Source organism: Penicillium oxalicum, chromosome VII (assembly GCF_001723175.1).
Source record: "Penicillium oxalicum strain HP7-1 chromosome VII, whole genome shotgun sequence".
NCBI classification, from domain to species: domain Eukaryota; kingdom Fungi; phylum Ascomycota; class Eurotiomycetes; order Eurotiales; family Aspergillaceae; genus Penicillium; species Penicillium oxalicum.
The window spans coordinates 1,853,343-1,873,790 of NC_064656.1; the positions used below are offsets into that span (position 1 = coordinate 1,853,343).

Below are 20,448 nucleotides of genomic sequence, written 5' to 3' on the forward strand. Positions count from 1 at the left end.
AGATCCGTTATATTAATATAAGATAGCGGAAAGCAGTCTTTTACTAGGGTATATACTCTTCGCGTAGTAAGGAAACGAAATAGCCGATATTAATAATCCGGTCGTAGCAGAATATAGAGTAGGTAGTAGGTATAGTCGCCGTACTAGTTACTAGATACTACTATACTATACGTTTTTAGCCTATCTAACCCTTAGTATATACTTTCGCGATTAGTAATACTAGTTATATATTAAATTCCTCCTCGATTATATCTATTAGACCGCGAGGATAATAGCGTCCTAATCGTTACGTAGCTATACAAAAATTAGTACTACACGCTTCCGTTAACGTTCTAATCCCTCTCTATTTTCTTCCTAAAACTTAGTAGAACCCTTCTAAAATAGCGAAAACTTTATCCTAAAAAGTCAGATACTATATCTTCTCGAAATTCGATACTAAAGGTTTTCGTATCTTAGGAGGGAATCGAAAGTAGCTCCTAAGTTCTTTTCTAGAGGATATTTAAACTAAACCTTAAATTCCTTCTTAGCCCTATCCTAGTACCGAGCCGGGCGTAAAGGTATCGCAAGCGTTATACTAGAGTCCGTAATCGACACCGTTAGTATAAATATATAAAAGATATACTAGCTAAGTTATATGCCCCTTATAAATCGAATCAGGGCTGATTTCGGTCGTATTTTCGCGGATAGACCTACTAACAAGCCGAAAAATCACTAGCGCTTCGCGCTTACTTTTAGTATCTAATTTCGTCTTCGGAACTACTTTAGCTAGCCTAGAAGTATCTATCTTGTATCCGTAGGGTGCTAACTTTAATAAACCTTACGATATCTTCGGTTTCTTAGTAGCAGACTCCGTTAATAGTTCTGATTCCTACGATCGTTTATCGTTATCGTTTAGTTCCGGGCTCTGTTTGCGCGGTTAGATTTCTTCTGCAGAAGAAATTCGGCTTCCTTCTAGATCTAGGTTTTGCGATTAAATTTCTTCTACAGAAGAAATTTAGCTTTTATCCTTATCTAGAGCTAGGCTCTGATCCTTATCTACCTTATCTAAAATTCGCGGTATCCGATAATATTCGTATATAAATCTATCTTTATTAATCGATAGATAGTGTTTTAATAACCGTTCTAGCGTTAGTTCCGTTAAATCTAGCGATTTATAGGCGTTATAAGATTACCTTATATAACTTCTTTAGCTCTTCGGATCCCCCGCCTATATTCCTTTCTTAAGTCGTTAGAGAATAGCGTTATTAACTCGGAGCTATATCTCTTCGAAACTAATCCCGCTCCTTACTAGTTTGCTAACCTTTTCGGCGAACGTTTTCGTTCGGACTCTGATTATAATCTTTTTAGCGTCCCTATTCTAAGCTTATAGCGCTACGTATATACTTACTAGATATAGTTCTTGTTATATTCGCGACGATTAATTACTTCTCTTGCTACCGTCTAGCTATCCTAAAATCTTCCTAAGTCTTATATCCCTTCAAAATTCGCTATCCTTTATAAAGGTATAGAGTTCGATCGCGACCGAGTCTAAAAATACCTACCCTTTTTCGCAAATCTTATATAGATAGAGCTTTGCCGTCTTATAGACCTAGTCCGTAGGTAGCGTACGTAATTCTTCGATAATCTTAGTAGGGGAAGTAATTTATATTAAACGATTACTTAGTATCGAAGGTATAATATTAAGATATTAGCTATAGCGGATATATAGCCTAGTCTATTATATTAAATTCTTCCGTAGAAGAAATTTCGCGGAAGAAATTCGCAGAGTTTAACGTATCGTTATAGGTCGATATCTTCTGCAGAAGAAATTTATAGTACTTAGCGAAAATTATTATAATTTAAGCTCTCTCCGGAGACTTCCCTCCCCTCCTAAAAATCTTGCCGTCCCTAGCAAGCTCCTTTTCTATTACCTTTAAAATAGTCTAAAAACTACTAAATTTCTAAATAAAGACAAAATTTAGCAAATCTAATAAATTTAATCTACTTCTAAGAGAAATTAACAAAAATACAAAAAAATCCGAAATATTCGTATTAAACAGACTAATCAATATACTACCTTTTTAATAAAGAAAAATATCGAATTAAATTAACCCTATCCCTCTCGCGGCGGCCGTCCTCTTCTGCGCCTTTACGTAGTAGGTAGCAATCCGTTCTTAGCCTTAATTCTTTTATCCTTATCTAAATTTCTTTTATCCTAGAGCGCCTAGTAATAAAATCTTTTTAGCCTACTACTATTAATACTAGCGCTTACCTTATTTATCTATCGGTATAGGGTGCCGTCTAATTCTTTAATTTCGTATACGCTATTTTTTAGATCTTTTCTGATTCGATACGGCCCTATCTATCTAAATCGGAGCTTTTTCTAGATATTATATCGTCCTCTAACCTAGTATTATAGAGAAGGACTAAATCTTTTTCTTTTAGGGGCGCAATTCAGGTTTCTGTGCGAGTCGTGATATTCTTTATTCTAAGCTCTTAGCCTCTAGCCGTATTATTATATCAGAGATATCCTAGTCTCGTCTTTTAATTTATTCGGCTCGTAACGTAATTAGATCTGCGCGTGTCTCTACCTTTTCCTAGGGTAGTATCGACTAGGTAGGTATATCTAATTCTACGGCAAGATAGTATCTTATATAAATAAATCGGAAGGGTAAGATACTAGTATATATACAAAGTCGCTCTGTTAGTAAGTATCGCGGCCGGTAGCTTTTAGGACTATTTTAGTTTAATACCTTCTAATAGTTTATACCTATTTATTATTTTAGATAAGGCGTCTTTCAGAGTTCGTATTACTCTCTTAATCGCCCTATTCGCCTACGGGTTATATACCGAAATTAAAATAGTATTAACGCGGTACGATTTCAAAAAATTTCGTATTTCCGAACGTATTTAGGACTAAAATTAATAATAATCTCCTAAGGCACCCTATACCTATAGATAATATCCTCCTAAACGAATCCGGTAGCGCTTTTGCTATCTACCTTCTAGAGAATCCTTGCTTCTAGCTACCTACTAGCTAAATCTCTTACTTAGATAACTCCTTTTTAACCTTCCTCGTTAGGTAGCGGGGTAGTATTAATATACTATTTCTCCTAGATTCGTATCGGTCTTGCGCTTCCGTAGGTTTATATAGTCTAACGGGATACGCGCCTAGTATTCGAAGTATACGCGCACAAATTTCGTAGTCTCGTTATATATTCCTAACTAATAGTACCGCGTAGCTAATAGGTAAGTAGCTTCGCGGCCTTTATAGCCTAATTCTTTATAAGCGCTATAGCGTCTCTTTTCGTATCCTAATATCGTCTAAAACCCTTCGTATAATTAGCTCTCTGCTATACCCTCTATAAAATAGATATCGATCTTAGACTATAAATCTAAAGCCTTTTTCTTAATATGCTAAATTTACTACGAGATATCTTAGCGGGCCTACGTAGTATCGTTAAGAACCTTGCAATTTTCTAAGATTCTTCTAATATAATCCGTCCAGAATTTCTGTATTAATAGTCGTTTCTTCTCAGAAGAAATCTCCTAAGAAACAGGAATTTTAATAGAAACTATAGTTTCTACGGGAAACCGTAACGCGAAGATAAGAGATTTTAGCTACGAAATTTATTAATATCTCTCTCCTTTTCTTGCTCTTCTATTTCTTTAGGCGTAGCGGGCTTCCTAGATAGGCTATTAGCGGCACTATTTTTCGTCCTAGGAATATACTTTATATCAAAATCGAAGAGCCGAATCTAAGTAAGCTATCGCGTTACTAAGGCCCTAGGTAAGTCTGAAGCTAGTCGATTTAACTACGTAACTAGTATATTAGTATTAGTTTCTAATATAAACCAAACCTACCCTGTATAGCTAATACCGTAGCTTTTTGAACGCCTTTATTACTCCTCGATATTCTAATTTTCTAGTATCGTATATTTGCTCTGATTTAGACTAAACCCCTAACTCGTATCGTGCTACTCGTTATACCCCTTCTCTTTTCTGCATCAAAACGCTACCCTATCCTATTTTTAACGCGTCTACTATAAGTGTTAGGTCTAACGGATTCTAGCTATAATCGACTAGTATAACCGCCGGAAAACTATATAGTATCTCCTTGATCTTCTTAAAGGTATTCTATTTATTATTACCCTAATCGAATATCGTATCCTTCCGTAATATCGTATATAATAGCGCTATAATATACTAAAAATCCTTACTAGAATTCGAAAGTAGACCGTAAGACTAACAAAAGAGCGTACCTTATCGCGATTAACAGGGACCGGCTAGTCGGCTAACTTAGAAATTTTCCGCTTATTAGGTCTACGCCCGTTAGAATCGTACACCTAGCCTATAATTTCAAGGCCGGATATTATAAGTTACGATTTTTCTGTAGAAACTCTCGCTCCTGTAAGTTCTAAAAGGTATAGGGTCTTATCTAGATTTTATATATATTCTAAGATAAACCTCCTAATCCCTAGTCTTATAAACTCGTTATTATACCGGGTCTTAGGTCCTTTAACCGGAATATTATCTATAAAAGGTTTAGTAATATACAGAATATTAGCTAGGATCTATATAACTACTCTTTAGAATTACGGTACAGAATTCGAAGCCCCTTATAATAATATAGTCTGCCTTAGTAAACCGATTAGGGTCTAAATCGCTATTATATTTCGATCGCGACTATCTAGAGTTATCTAGTTATACCCGGAAAATAGATTAATAGCGGACGATATTACTATACCTAAAAATTCTTTAACGAATTCGTCCGTATTAGGGGGCATATTCGCATCTCGCACTATTACTTTGTTAATATATATTATAGCGTTCACTATACGATATTTTCTATTCTTCTTGCGTACCAAAAACAAGGATTTCGGTAGGGACTATCGCAATATTCTAGGACCCCTTTTGTAATCTTTCCTATAATATCTCTTTAACCACACCTTTTAGCGCTAGCGGGATTCAAAATCTAGGATACTACTAGGCCTTATACCGAATCGTCTTAATACGTTATAGCGGTATTACTTCCGGGAAAATCAAAGATATATAGGACTAATCCACGCAAAACAACCTTCTCTTTTAAATAGTATCTCGCGTAATAATCCTTTTTCTTTCGGTAGAAGATCCTTTCTAATTAATATTTTCTGCTCCCTTTTAGGTATTAGACGCGTACCTCTTACGATTGTAGAGATCCGCGATATTAGCAGATTATTAAATTACTTTTAATATCAGACGCGCGATATTTAGTAAAGTATTTCTTTTCGCAGATTTCCTTCTAATTCGTATAACTAGTTAGCACCGATCTACCGTTTTCGGTCGCGTTAACTAGTTTAATCTTGTCCGCTACTCTTTTAAATAAAGTAAAACCGGTATACCTATACCTGTAGGGTTAGGGCTCGGATTTATAGTTAAAAGATACCTTAGTCGTAGAAATCTTGTAGCAATATCCTATAGCTACCTACGCGGAATCTTATAGTTATAGCTAAATCTTAATTTATCCAAAATTTTTAATATCTTTCTGTCTCTTGTATTTTTAAATATTTTTGGTGCTTTTATAGCGTTTTTAGAGGGCACTATTAAAACGTATAGTAAATTGTAGCCTATTTTTAGCGTCGGCGTCTTATTTATTATACCGGAAGTATCGCTAATTAGGCTTCCGGATATCCTAAAAAATCTACCTCTGTATTCGTAGGTTCTATAAAATCTTTAGGCTATAGCTAGTACTCCTAGACCGAAGTTTTCTTACTCGGAGAATATGCCTTAAAGACTAACTTCCTAGTCCGGTCTTCCGAAAAGACTGCTATTTTAACAGAACTATTAATTTTCTCCGTAGTAGAAGCTATTGTATCGCGTAACTAGATTCGTCCTAGGAGAATCTCTGCTATATAATCCTTTATAATTATATAGTAAGAGTGCGTTATAATATCGCTGATTAAAATAGGTAAGCCTTCTGTAACTCCGTAAAAGGGACGCGTTTAGCTATTAATAGGTACTATATATAGCTTTAGATCTTTTCGAATATTAAGGTTCAATATACGTACCGTTTCTAGGGAAATAAGATTAACTAATAATCCCTAATTAATCGTAGCTTTAAGCTTATACCTATACACGTATACCTTTATACGCAAGAGCCCTCTAGTATATTCCTTAACTGTACCCGAATTTCGCGGCGCAGAGATTCGTACCGATCTCCTAAGATCCTGCACCCGCGCGGTTACTTTATCTACTTTTGCAACTCGCTAAGTAGTAGCGAAGTATATAGGCGTAGTAGCATTTGTAGTATCCGTAGTAATTATAGGTACCGAAGGTTCGAAGGAATTCGCAATATTTCTGACTTAGCTACGTAGTTACGGTGATATAAATATTAGATTACCTAGTATAATCGTAGGCGGTATAGGAATAGCTAGCAATTTTCTAGCAATTTCTTCCTTACGTTAGGTAGTAGTATCCGCGGAAGGTTTTAGGCGCTTTTAGATAGTCGACGAATTTCCCGGTCCAGACGGGTAAGTAGGCGTCGAAAATCTTACGTCTTAACTAGCTCTCTAGGTCTAACTACCCTAGTCTTAGATTTCTTCTACAGAAGAATCTCGCGGCTAACCGTTTAGTTAGCGATCCTGTTCCCGCCTATAAATTTCTTCTATAGAAGAAATTCGTAAAGGGGCTAGTGCTATATCCGCTATTATATCGTCTTTATTAATAGTCGCTAGACGGTATCTACTCGGACGTATACTACGCACTTTCGTATAATTTCTAGACTAGTTAGAGCGCTTGCGACTAGCTAGTTATCTATTAATAGCGAAGACTTCTTCCTTGTATATTTCGTCTTCGCTCTCTTCTAATCCTTTGAAATTAGCGTCTTTTCTAAGGGAAATCCCTACTAAATCTACCTAAGTAGTATAAATTTACGGAGTATAGTAAGAATAGACTCCTAAATATAATTAAGGCGTAGTAATAGTAGAGATAGCGTTAACGCTTACGCGTTGACTCTTCTACTACTAGTACTAGTCCGGAACTATATCCTTCTAAAATTAGTTACCTCTCTTGCGCGCCTCCGGTCTATTCTCACTAATCCTTCCGAGTACTACCCGATTTAGTTTATTCCGGTAGTATAGTCCTTTATTTTATATACTTAGATAGATAGGATAACCGGTTACCTAATACCCTTTATTCCTATACTAGTAGTAACTATCAGATATCTATCTTATAGGTATATAAGCAGGGTTATTTCGGTTATTATTTTTCGCGATTAGGTACTAAACTAAGACTCTCTGTTTATCGGTAGCCTTCCGCTAGTCTTTAATAACCTTTAGCATATTTACCGACAGACCGTTAAAAGCTTTCGTTAAACTTTCTAAATCCTATCCTCTTAGAGAGCTCGTATTCTTAATCGCAGAACCTCTATTTTTCGGAGTATCTATTATTTTCCGTCCCTTATACGATTTTTCTCTAGAATCCGCGTAGACCTAGATTCCTTTCTCGGGTACTATATAGCCTATCGCGAGATCGTAATCCTTCTAGTCCTAATTTAGATCCCTAGTAGCTTTTTCGATCTAATCGAAAGAGATCTGTCTTTTGCTCCTAGAAGGGTAGTTAATATTAATTTTCTCCTTCTTAATTAATTTCGATCTTAACTTTTCGGGTAGTTCTTCGATAAACTAAGTATATCGTTCTAAATCGCTAATATCTCCTCTCTTTACTAGATACGAGGAAATAGACGAAAAGGTAGTTAAGTATATATAAAAGTCGTCCTATTCGATACGATTCCTATAGAAACTCTATAGCTAGGTACGGGTATAGGTAGCCTATAGGCTATCCGTATCGCGATACTAATCTTTAAAGTCCTAGAAAAACTCTTTCTTGTTCTTCGCTTGCTAGTTAGTATTCGCCTTAACCTATATACGCTATAGCTAACCGTAGTAATCTAGAAGGATCTCTAAAATTCGCGCGTTATTTCTTATATTATAGCGCTTATATATGCGTTCAAAACTATCTAAGAATTCTGATATATTTCTACCTTCGAATCGTAGCGTACTAGGGGTTCCTAGCTTAGGTATAGTCCTAACTATATATCGTAAAGTTTATATCTCTGAATTAGGCGTATAAACTTGCGTTAGTATTAGCGAAGGAGCTAGTCTCGGCGGTAGCGGTAGCAGTAGCGGTACTCTCTCGCTAAACCCTTTAGGCGATCCCTTAGCAGACTTAGAAAGGGCTCGATTACTAGGATTACGATAGGTATCGAAAGAGGTTATATTTATAGGTATATCTAAAGATATTCTGTAGTTATTTAGTTATTTAGATTACGATAATTACTTTAGCTTCGTAGGCTCTGTCTAGTCCGGATATTTTTAGGGTTTTTTAGGTATAATAGTATCTAGAGGGACATAGTAAGATTCGCAAGGTAATTAACTCTTTAAATTTAACGAAGTCGTAAAATTAGTAGCTAGTCTAGATAGTAGCGCTATTCCTGATTCTTTTCGATTTTTCTTCTGGTTTTTCACTCTCTTCTTATAGCCGTTCCTTTCTTTTTTATCGCTTTTCGTCGTCCGTTTAGTATACGTTTTTCTCGTGTTTTCTTCTGTAGAAGAATTTTGTAACTACCGTTTTAGTATAGTATTCTCTTCTAGTAAGATCGTTATATTAGCCGCCTATAGAAACCTTTCTAAAGTAATAAACTAACTCTATATAAAGTTCGGATAGACTAAGTTCATCTATTAATATAATTAGTCCGGAGACATTTTTAGTAATCGAATTAATATATCTCGATCCTCTTAGTATCGATCGGCTAACAATCCGCGAACGAGCTAGGTATACTAGTCGAACAAAGGTATAGTGTTAGCTATAAGACCCTCGGTAGGAGCAGCCCCCTATATATAGCTAAAAGTCGCGTATTTAGCTATAATATAAGGTATCAGTTTCGAATAATAGTCTCAATTTCTCTCAATTTTTCGTCAGGGTTAAACGCGTTACCCACTTTTTCTGCAGAAAAGTACAGAATTTCTCAATTATAGCGGTAGTTGTAATAGTAGCGGTCGTAGCGGTCGTAGTAGTCGTTCTAGTCGTCTTAGTCTTAGCAGTCTTAGCAGTAATCTCAGCAGCAATCTCAGCAGCAATCTCAGCAGCAATCTCAGCAGTAATCTCAGCAGCAATCTCAGTAGCAATCTCAGCAGCAATCTTAGCAGCAATCTCAGTAGCAATCTCAGTAGCGGATCCTTTCACAATCGCATCGTAGGAATAGTATGGTCCTCTATCTTAGCCACCTTTATTACAAAGCCCCTGCGTCGGTTACCAATAAAGAAGGGAATGCTTACGGTAGTCTGATCTCACCAGACAGGTCGAGTTATAGAGGAACTAAACCAAACCTATAAGCACGCAAGTCCTAGAATCCTCCAAAGTAATCGTAAGATCCGATATCAGGTACTAAAGGCAGGAATCAAAAAGAGTATAATATTTTAAGTGTAAGGAATCTGACTATAAAGACTATCCTGAATCCTCCGTCTAAACTGTTGTTCAAGTATAATGATAATACCGGATCCCGCAAGCTAGGTCCTAGATAACCTTCCTCGGCGGTAAGGCTCTCAGGCATCTCCTACTACTAAATATCCGCCTTTAAGTACATGCAACCGAATCCCCCACTACAATATATAAGTTAGATAAACTCCTATAGAAGATAAAGAGGACTTACTAAATAATAAGAGTAGCGCCTAGTAGAATAATACGAGTAGATACGCTAGCTAGTAGATATTACGTATTAGTATTAGGGATTATAGCGTAAGTACTTAAGATAGCGGATATACTATATCCTCGCGAGATTCCTAGGAATATTCTAAGATACGAAGTTTAAAGGTATTATAAGGGACTCTAATTAAGATAGAGAGCAAGATATAAAGGAAATATAGCGCTCTTATATCTCTATAATAACGCCTAATAATATCGCGGAATAGGGAGAGAGGGATACTTAAAGAAAGAGCTATAACTATAAAAATAGTAATATCTAGATTAAAGAGTAATATATTAAAGAAGTAAAACGCTTACTCCTATACCTATATATACGAGATAAAGGCAAGGAAGATATATATAGATAAAACGTACACTCCTATATTTATATTCCCTAAGATAAAGGTATAAACTATATAATAGGAGAATATATAGGAGGATAAAAAGGTATTACTAAGAGGAGCTACTAAGAGGAGCGTAATAGGCCGTAGGGACATAGCCCTCTAAGGAGGAGGATAATATTATAACCTAGCTATACTATATATATAGGGCCTATAAGCCGCCGTAGTACTTTTACGCAAGATATAGTTATATCCCGCCGTACCCGCGGGCCCTAACTACTACTTATAGGAGTAGCTACCTTAGTTCCTTAGCGATTAGTCTGAATCATATACTAGGGGTCACCCTAGGACCTTCACTCTGATCCGAACCTCCGCAGGACTAGACGGGTAGTCCTAATATAATACTAGTTCTACTAAATAGTATAAAGATTTTTAATATATAATATAAATATATGCTGTTTAATAGACCTAAAAGTCTCAAGGCAAGGAAGTAATCTGGAGGCAAAATATCTATATTAGGGAGTCAAAAGAGAGAAGAAAGAAGAGGAAGACCTATAACTAGGAGAAATGCCTTAAGGACACCTGACTGCTACACAGTAAATATCTAGAGAGGGCAATCTCTTTTAGTTCAATGGCCCTAAAACTTGATATTACTTCTCCTCTCCTGATTAACTCAAACATATAAAGTACTATTAACATGAACGCAGACTAAAAAGACTGACCAGACTGGGGCTCGATCCCAGGACCTTATCGGTGTTAACGATACGTGATAACCAACTACACCATCCGGCCTTTTACGGAATGGAAAAACCAGTCTTGTCTTACAATCCAGTCAATACAGTAGCTCCTGAATGGCGTCCTCCAACCGAATCAGATCAAAAGCAATAACGTTCTGAGAGTCTCAGAGATTTCTCGTCACATCCATTCGAGATCCACATCACCAAGTACTTTCAAGCACTTTTGAGGTGTCGGATGCCAAGTAATCTGTACTCTTAACATTGTATCTTCAAGGATAGTCAAAAGGTAAACTTTGACCAAAGGCAAACCGATGCAAAACCGTGGTCATGCAAATAATTGTTGTCCGGAAGCAGATATATAAACAAATAGATCCATTTTGTTCACTTTATTCACTAACCAGCCTCCCAACTGCCCTCGAAAATGGACACCGCCTTGCCGCGGCCTGCCTTAAGAATGCTCTCGAAAATCCTCAAGCCCAACACGATAGAGGTTTTCCTTTATTTGCTTTGTTCAGGAGCCTTTCACAGGGGCATAGCACACCAGCATCAATTGAGGGACCAGATGATGTGACCGATCCTCGTCCCAATGCCTCCGAAATATCTCAACTTCCAGCGACATCGGCGATGGCTCATGTGTTCAAAGCTGACACCAAAACATACGTTGCTCGAAGCCTGGTGAACAGAAATCTTGAGGTATCTGAAACAACTATCGACTGGTTGAGTGATCGCACAGCTGCTTCATGGGGAGCTAATAAGCTAACCACTAGGGATCCTGGCTACGTGGGGCCGTTTCAAATGTTTTGGAACGAGATATCTATTACGGGGTGATTAAATATGATTATCGCATCAGTCCAGACCAAATCTAGCCTAAGCCGGACAAAGTAAGTCACCACTCTACATGGACAAAGTCATGTTGTCGGCAAGTTGCATTATTATCTCCCTGTTTTGATCAAAAGATAGTTTGAGTTGTTCCTCTCACTCCCAAAGCGAGGTATCGGGCAGGTATGACATTAAAACAGGATTGTAGGCAGCGGTATTCTTCCGCTCGCTAGGGTCTGAGCCGGCGTCAAAATTGTCTTCCCAATGAACCTCTCGTACAATATTTGCCCATTCTGAAATTATCAATATGGCCACTTTAGCACAATCTCGGCTAGTTATGGAGGCCAAACCGAGTACACGGATCTTTTGAAGGATGTGATCCAAATCGTCCTCTATGCTAGTTGACTGATACTGTGGGCCTTTGGACGATTGAGTTTGGTAGAAGCTGGTGGGTACTTTCGACGTATCACTTGTGAATGTTAAAAACTGTTTTCTTATAATAGGATTCCATACATACTCGCTGCCTTTTGTAGAAACGGTTGTCGAACTTTGGCTTTTTCGCAAGCCGACAGCGCAGGTATAAGACTGTTCAATCTGGGCTGAGCAACACCTAAATACGTCACTTGCGAGGTCGTGGCCGCTCTGGGATGCACACGCCATCATACGCTCAAGCAGCGTACAGTATGAAGCGAGTCTTTCCACTGTTATGCGTGTGGTATAGTCAGTGGGATCAGGCTGAAAAGTGAGACCAATCTTGCCATCAGCCCACTTCCTCCATAGGGATAGTTTTGCGGTATAACCAAACAGTCTCATATTTTGAATGGCCGGGTGAGATTGCTTGTCGACTTCAAGTAAAAGCCTCATAAGGTACTCCCTTGCTCTATTGCCTGTGAATTCGCCAACTGAAAAGCTAACGGCGTCGGCCATTGCTTTTGTCGCAAACGGTACCAGTCCTCCAAACGCAATTCCAGCCACCGCCTCCCACCATTTTCCGACGATTTTGTTCTCCCAGCTGATAATGTCACCAGGGTCTCCTCCAGATTGACTTTGGTGATAGAAATTGTTTCCTCTCGATGCTGGCAACTTGTCAAGATAGTACATAGCTGTTGTCCATTTGGATTTTTTGTCCAGAATAGGCTTTCCATTTTTGATGGACTGGCAAATTACGTTGTCAATAGCGATAGTGTGCACATCCGAGTCATCGCACGCAAACGGAAGACAACCACACGCAAGATGCTTTGCGAATAGCGTCGAATATCCGCTACCTTTAGCATTGGATCGGGGGTCCGGGCCTCCGGAGTAGACGAGACGGTATTTAGTGAGACATCCAGACAGTCTTGAGTTCATTGCAACATTGAATGCCCCGATACCTTGTACCAGAAAATGTGGGCACTTTAAGCTGATGCCAAGGATGAGAGCCAGAGCCGCAATTTCTTCTTCAGAAACTTCAATGCACGGTATGTTACAATCAATCCAAAGAGGCTGAATGTCTTTCGGCGAATCAGGGCAGGTCACAGCTTTAGATCGATTTCCATTGGCTTTTTGGGAAGGTCTTGGCAAATATTTCAGCGGTCTGACGCTGCTTACCAAAACAATGAATGGCTGACCCCAGGGCGCGTTGATCTCTTCGTCGTTAGGAAGAGAATATGTTGCCCTATACGGTGGGAGGGTTTCGGTCCTGACTTTCGAAGGCAGATACATGAACTGCCGGTCAAACTCGGGTCTTTGAACTTCATGAACATCGAATAGAAAAGGGTCGTCGCCATCTTCCGCTTTTTTCTTAACTCCGGGGAGCCAAGGAAGGAACTTCTGCCGACGAGTTTTTTTTTTTTTATGAATTCCAACGAATTTTCGAAAGCTAGCTTGGCCAGTTACTATTGCATTCACTGAGCGTTGCTTGGCTGTCGCTATGCGCTTTCGTACATCGACACCAGCATGGCTTGCGTAGCGTTCCAATTCAGGACCCATCTTGCAGCACCATATTTCTTTTTGCTGAATTCTGTTGAACTCCCTCTTGAATTCAATCTCTCGAAAGACAGCTTCATACAGTGGCCTCCAGGAGACTTGTGCCTGACGGCGGGATATCCAGTTGAATACTGAGGAAGTGAAGACGCCCTCATCGCCCGCCTTGATCATCCAAGCGACAGTTGGAACTTCGGGAATTTTTACTCTTCCGATGAAAAATGGGAAGAACCTTTTTTTGGAAGGAATCGCTGGGAAAAAGTACCCCATTTTTTCTTCATCGCAGCAAACTTCCCCTAGATGTTCTGTAGCTCGACGCAAGCCAAGCTCCCATTGTGCTTTGAAAATACCGTAAAATACTCCGATAATCGTAAATATTGTGGCCACTAGATCAAACACTGCTTTGGTATCGTCGAACCTCGGCCAAGAAGGCATGATAACGAATATTTGATGAACCAGGAATAAAAGAGGCTGAGGGATTATAGCGCATGTTTTAGCACTGGGGAGAGATTCCCATTTCGTCGCGCTTATCCTGACAATGCCCTTTTTATACGGCAAAAGATGCAGATTTCATTTCATCATAGTTTTCCATGACACACTTCAAAGAATCATGTTTACAGTGTGGCTAGCCCCTTCGGTGATACGATAACTGGCCATTGGGAGCAATTACTAAATGTCATATGATGGTCTGTTGACGAGATCAGACGGGGTCAACCAATGTTTTGCCTCATCCGCAAACGGCGAAACAGTATGTTCCAGATTTGTTGCCAGTAAGCAATCCATCAAACGTATGACGTCAGAAAGTCTCATTGACTCAGAATGTGCAGCCCCCTTCTGTGCCCAGGACAGAGTAAGCTTATTTATACGTCTCTCCAACTTCCTCCGACCGAGACTGGGAGTATGGCAAACCGGGGATCGTCGCGCCGTCAAAGTAAGATCTTATTTGAACAGCAAAAGCTGCCATACTCTTTAATATGTTGGACTTGTATCCTGCTGCGTTTTTCTGTGAAGGTAAGTTGGCCCTGCCACGTTTCAGTTGCCACAGCCTTAACCAGAGCTTCTAGATCTAATCGCTTTCTTGGTATTTCCGTGCTGGGTCTTCACTTGGCCGCTCAAGTGGCCCTTCAAATTTGTTGACGGTCAGCAAACTGCGCTCCGGTTAAGGCACGGGCGCGTTGAAATATTAAATTCTGGCCTATCATTTGTGAACCCGGTCACTGCGGAATTTGTGCCGGTTGACACAAGATACAAGTCTCTCAGCTTTCGCCGAAGAGATTACAAAATAGCAAACGGAAGAGTGACAATGGATGCCATCGTTGGTTACCGAGTAGTGGGCCCGCTTACGGTACATCGGAAGATCAAGGATGTCGAAGAATTTGTCCAGCTTGCATTGACGAAAGTTGTGGATGAAGTTTTATCTCAGCAGTATAGCGACCAGGTATTAGGCCTACTGGAAAGAGAAGAAGAACCGTTGTCCTGCGAACCGACAGTACCTTGGGATTGCAACGAGGGTGCAGAGATCCCACTCGAAGTGTTACTAAAAGCTCCGAATGCCGTTTTGAAGGTGATACCTAGCCAGAAGCTGAATGCTGTGTCAGTTACAAAGTTGCAGAACGTTCCCGTTCATGTACTACAGCACGCAACTGTGGAAGTCCTCCAGAAGCTACCAATACCGACCCTTATAGGACTTGGCTCAGTTCCACCACACGTGCTTCAGTCAGCACCCTTATCTGTGTTAACGGATATGCCAGTAACAAAGCTGGAAAAAATGGGCAATGTACCTTCTAGTGTACTCCAACTGGCACCGCTTGACGTTCTCCTACGTGCTCCAGTATATGTGCTCGAGAGCACACCAGTTGAGCTATCACTGGAGGTGCCAGTTGAGTCGCTACTTCGAGGCCAGGCAACACACATCAATGGCCTGACACGAATGCAGACGACACGGGCCTCTATTAACGGAAATAGTGCTCCTGCATCCCAAGGATTGCAGGCTGATTTTTCTTGGGTTAAGAAAGTTAATAAGAAACTCGAATTGTTCGGGGTCAAGGCCAGCTGGGTTCAATTTACGAACGTGGATATCGCTGCTTTTTCGCTGCAGTCGAATGGCATGGCCGAGTGAAGGAAATGTCAATCAAGTTTGGATCCTCTCTTACTGGAATACTGGGCGCAGGATACTCTATAATCAAAGACTGAGACAGATTGACGGAAAATAGCGTGCCTTAGGTCTCTGTTCCCTTTGAGGATATATTAACGGAGAAACCACGGCGGCACAGCTAGGAGAAATCGCCGGGTCAACACCAGGCCATTTAAAGAACCGGGAAACGTTTTCATATGGGTGACATGACGCCGAAAACAATGATTTACTTATAGACCAAAGGGCCGCTATGAAAAAATAAGTGGTGCCGAAAGCCCCCCTGCAATTCCGTCATGGGCTAGAGCTTGTTTTCGTCGGCTGTGCAGTTGATCCAGATAGTCCATAGCCCCCCTGCCCCCCTCCCCGGACCGAGGGAGGACGTGGAAGGGGTAACAAGTTACTTTCCTTACCTTTCTTGAAGCAGTGTGGAGATCGTAGATTTAAGTGCGAGAGACAAGATAAGGATATAGCATAGTTGGTAAAATTGGTGGATGATTTGTCGAAATGATCATCATGTGGCAACTATTGGGCGATGAAACCTACATAAGCTGAGATGATTGAAGACCATTCCCCGGGAAAATACCTCTGCCGGGAGCCGTTATCAGCTGACCTCACCTGGAGATCACCCATCCGCACTTGCCAGTCGTCGTCTCAATGCTTCCCCTTTCCAACAATCGATGGCCGACAACAGCTCCCCAGACTACAAAAGTCTCTTTCTGCAGGAAGAAGAGAGAAGGAAGTACGCTGAAGATGAAGGAAGACGCGAGAAAGAGAGACGGGAGCTGGCCGAATCACGCCGGAACCAGATTGAAGAGCGCACCCGTCGGACTAGGCCTTGCAATTACTCGCGAGTCCTTGGCCCGCGCTACTCGCGAGTTCGAGTCAGAAGGGCTAGCTCGCGAGTTTCTGACTCGACTCGCGAGCTTTTTATAATATAAGATTTTATACTACTAAGCTAAGTTACTCTGAAGAGGTTTATTACTAATAAGAAAAATTCTTCTTATATAGTATTAGGCCTTATAAAAGTAATTAAGATTAGAAAAAAAAAGTTAAAGGATAAAAATTTAATATTTACAACCTATTATATATTCTACTACTAAGTCTAATTATATATCTAAGTCGAACTCCGCCGTTTATGCTAATCCTATTGCTAATTCGAACCCTGTTGCTAATATAAACCCTGCTACTAAGCTAAACTCCGTCGCCTAGTTTAATCCTATCGTAGGGTCTGGTCCTAATATATAGAAGTCTGCTATAAGCGAGAATCTAATAGCGACGCGGAGGGCCCTGCCGATAAGGTTAACGTAGGCGTACTAAAACGGAGCTATAGAGTACTCTATAAAGATAGGTTAACTTAGGATAAGGAAAGGTTCTACGATATTACTAGGGTCTGCGGTTAGTAAGGATCTAGTACTAAGCGGGGTGCTAAGGGATGATTTTAGGCTAGGGTCCTCGGTAGTAGCGATAAGGAATAAGGGTGCTATCTTTGCTAAGATTATAGCCTCTGCTAATCTTAGGTACGATATATACCCTATATACCCTGCGTGCCCTATATGCCCTACGTGCCCTATATACCTTAGGTACTTTAGGTACTATAGGTGCCTTAGATGCCTTAGGTGTCTTAGGTACCCTATATATCTTAGGTGCCGTAGGTGTCTTAGGTACCGTAGGTGTCTTAGGTGCTAAGGGTATCTTAGGTAGCCTACGTTTCTAGGGTACTAAGGGTGTCTTAGGTAGCCTATATTTCTAGGGTACCCTACGTCTCTAGGGTGCCCTATATACCCTATAGTTCCTATAGTTCCTATAGTATAAATAGTAGACCTAGAGGCGGAAGATTATCCCTATTACTACGATCCTACTCTAGCTAAATCTTATTCGTCTAGCTAGTAGCTAGATTAATAAACCCTAGTATTATCTCCGATAGCCCTATCCTCTTCCGATTAAAGTATAAGAACTTCCTATATATCCTTAGCTCTATAGCTTCCTAGTATATAAGAGCCTTAAGGATATTATTTCGCTCGTGCTCTCTAGGACCTAATAAACTAAGTAAAAACTATCTAATCCTAATAGAATAGGATATCTAGATTATATAAGACTATAGGTAACTCCTATAACTTGCGTCTAATAAGTACGTCCGAGATAGAGTAAATTCTACGGAGTAGACTCTATATTAGGGAAGGCTCCTTAGGAGTACTAAATATATTACTACTAGCGCTAGTAGCTAGATATACTAGAGGTATTCTATCGTAATTACTTTATAAGACTTCTTCTACTATTAGTAAAGAATAATTATCGAGATAGTTACTAGAGTTAGAGATTCTGATTAGATTTATAGGAATAGCTTTTCGCGGACGAGTAGCTAGGGTTATTTCGCTAGTAGGTATTAAAGATAAGATTATAATAGTATCTCTAGGCTATATTATAAGATAGCGCTAGGCGAGACTATACTTTACTTCGTTATACTACGTCTATATCGAAGAAAGAAAGCTATTATCGATTTAGGTAGTAGGGACTCCTCGGACTAGAAGATTATATAACTATATTAGTAGGATCTAGTATATACTAAGTAGATACTCTATATAATTATTTTAGTCCTCTAGATTAAAAATAATAGTACTCTAGAGTATAGCGCTCTAGCTCTCTAGAGAAAGAGTACTATTAAGAGGTATTAAGAAATAACGCTTTAGAAACTATTCGCTAAGGTAAATACTTTTTATATAGTATAGGATAGAGATTAGGCGATACTTATAATCCGGCTAAAGAAGTATATAAGCTATATAGATTAATAGATACTATCTAACGAGCTCTTAGATAGCTAAGAACTAGTAGTTTCGTATAAGGCCTTATCTAGCTCTTTAGGGATCCTTATTATAATACTAGTCGAATATACGGAAATAATTAAGAATCCTTTCGTATAATTAGGTACTATTATCCCCTTTAAAAAGCTACTAGAAGGTCGGTAGAATAATAGCGCCTAACTAACGCTACTCTAATATAGTAAAGCAATAGGCTATTATATAGCTATCCTAGGTAATATTAATACTATAAAGCCGCGCCTAGATAGTATTAAAGGAAAGATAGCTATATCTTAACTATTCCGTAACTATTAGGACTTATATCCTTACTAGCTATCGATTATATATATAACGTATAAGGCTAGTAAGAATCTATAGCCGCGGATAGTCTATCTAGGAGGAACTATAAGAGATATCGCTCTTATATTTACCTGATCGATCTACTAATATATAAGTCTATATATAGAGTCTCGAGACGCCTCGCCTATTTATTCGGATCTATATAACTTATAACTAAATAGAGCTTTGAGTAGAGGTTAAATATATAGGCCTAGTAAAGAAAGATAGTTATAAGATTATAATTAGGTAAAAGCGTAGCCCTAATATAGTATAGGTAAAGAAGGCCGAGAGGATAGCTAATAAAATATAGTAATAAAAGGTAATTATTAATTACTCTCTCCTATAATAGATACTATAAGATAAGAGATACTCTAGGATTTATAATAGATTATCTGCTATATCGTTAGCCTAATTCGATTCTAGAGCGAGATTAGCGCGCTATACTCTTTCGCGTTATCGGGCTTCTTTAAGTTCTCGTTAATATACCTATTTATATAACCGTACCGCTATACTTCGTATAAGCGGACGATTCGAAGGAGATATATTACCGCTACTACTACCGGAACTATTATCCGATAGGGTCTAGCTAGCCTAGTTAGTCTGATTAGTCTAGCTAGTCTAGCTAGTCTAGCTAGTCTAGTTAGTCTAGTTAGTCTAGCCGGTCTAGTTAGTCTAGTTAGTCTGGCCGGTCTAGCTAGTCTAGTTAGTTAGTTAGTCTAGTTAGTCCTATTCGAGGCTATTATACTACCTATAGTAAGTCGATCCGCCGCGTACTAGCTAAAAAGAGTAGCGATAGCTCTCTCGGTAGTAGAGAGGCTCTATCCGATATTCGTAGTATAACAAAACCTATCTAGGTTAAGGCTAAGATAGGCTATATCGAGGCGCTCTTATATTAATAGGGTTAAACGCCTTGCTTAATAAGCCTTATAAGGAATAATTATAACGTAATCCACAAGCGGGCTGTACACACAAGCGAACTGTACACCTACCCCTATTACGAATTTTTGAAGTAGGATATTTTAACCAATACCTATTGATTTAGCTAAATATAGCGATTTTTACATGAATTGATCCTGTGGCCAATCTCCCTGCACCTACTATACCTAGGCGGAGCCCTCTTCGCTAGTTAGTCTGCCTGAATAGGTAATTCGCCCTGCGTATAGGAATCTACCGTAGGTGCTTCTGCTAGTAACTTAAGCTGCGTAACTAGCTATTAGCCCTCTTCGACGGTTAAACCCTCTTCGTAGGGGATATACTTAGTCGACCGAGTACGCTTCTTTACTATCTTCTTATTCGCTACGCGTAGATTCGTGACTTCTTGCGCTAGTAACGCGATATTATATAGCGCTATATAGTAGCCCTTAATATTCTAGTCTAGTATAGTTTTTGATAGGCTCGGTAGGCTATTCGACCGCTACTTTAGTAGGTCTTTAAGTATCGAAGCTTGCTTCTATAGCTAAATTACGGTCCTAGGTATTTTTAGTATAAATTAGCTAGATCTACTACTTAGCTAGCTACTTAGTAGTATAGGCGTTCGTAGAGAGATATTAAGCTTTAAGAGCACTCTTTCTGTATCGACTAGCACTAGGCTACTAGCTACGAAGCTATTTTGAATAATAGCT

The 20,448-nt window shown here is 39.3% G+C and overlaps 4 protein-coding genes and 1 non-coding gene across 5 annotated transcripts; 2 read left to right on the forward strand and 3 right to left on the reverse strand.

The window, feature by feature from the left end:
• Window positions 1–8,849: 8,849 nt before the first annotated feature.
• POX_g09164 (uncharacterized protein) lies at window positions 8,850–9,568 on the reverse strand (the record flags this gene model as incomplete). Its single annotated transcript, XM_050117924.1, has 4 exons — window positions 8,850–8,878; window positions 8,976–9,227; window positions 9,294–9,333; window positions 9,512–9,568. 4 exons carry the CDS (start codon window positions 9,566–9,568, stop codon window positions 8,850–8,852), a joined length of 378 nt encoding a protein of 125 aa, XP_049966068.1.
• Window positions 9,569–10,758: 1,190 nt separating this feature from the next.
• On the reverse strand, window positions 10,759–10,832 carry POX_tR164. The gene has a single exon. It is a non-coding gene; the product is annotated as a tRNA-Val (tRNA).
• A 920-nt stretch (window positions 10,833–11,752) lies between these two features.
• POX_g09165 (uncharacterized protein) lies at window positions 11,753–13,732 on the reverse strand (the record flags this gene model as incomplete). The annotated part of the gene is made up of 3 exons (XM_050117925.1): window positions 11,753–11,889; window positions 11,947–12,065; window positions 12,114–13,732. 3 exons carry the CDS (start codon window positions 13,730–13,732, stop codon window positions 11,753–11,755), a joined length of 1,875 nt encoding a protein of 624 aa, XP_049966069.1.
• Window positions 13,733–14,861: 1,129 nt separating this feature from the next.
• POX_g09166 (uncharacterized protein) lies at window positions 14,862–15,677 on the forward strand (the record flags this gene model as incomplete). The annotated part of the gene is made up of 1 exon (XM_050117926.1): window positions 14,862–15,677. One exon carries the CDS (start codon window positions 14,862–14,864, stop codon window positions 15,675–15,677), a length of 816 nt encoding a protein of 271 aa, XP_049966070.1.
• Window positions 15,678–16,369: 692 nt separating this feature from the next.
• Window positions 16,370–16,630, forward strand: POX_g09167 (uncharacterized protein; the record flags this gene model as incomplete). Its single annotated transcript, XM_050117927.1, has 1 exon — window positions 16,370–16,630. The coding sequence occupies one exon, from the start codon at window positions 16,370–16,372 to the stop codon at window positions 16,628–16,630; it is 261 nt and encodes an 86-aa protein (XP_049966071.1).
• Window positions 16,631–20,448: the final 3,818 nt, after the last annotated feature.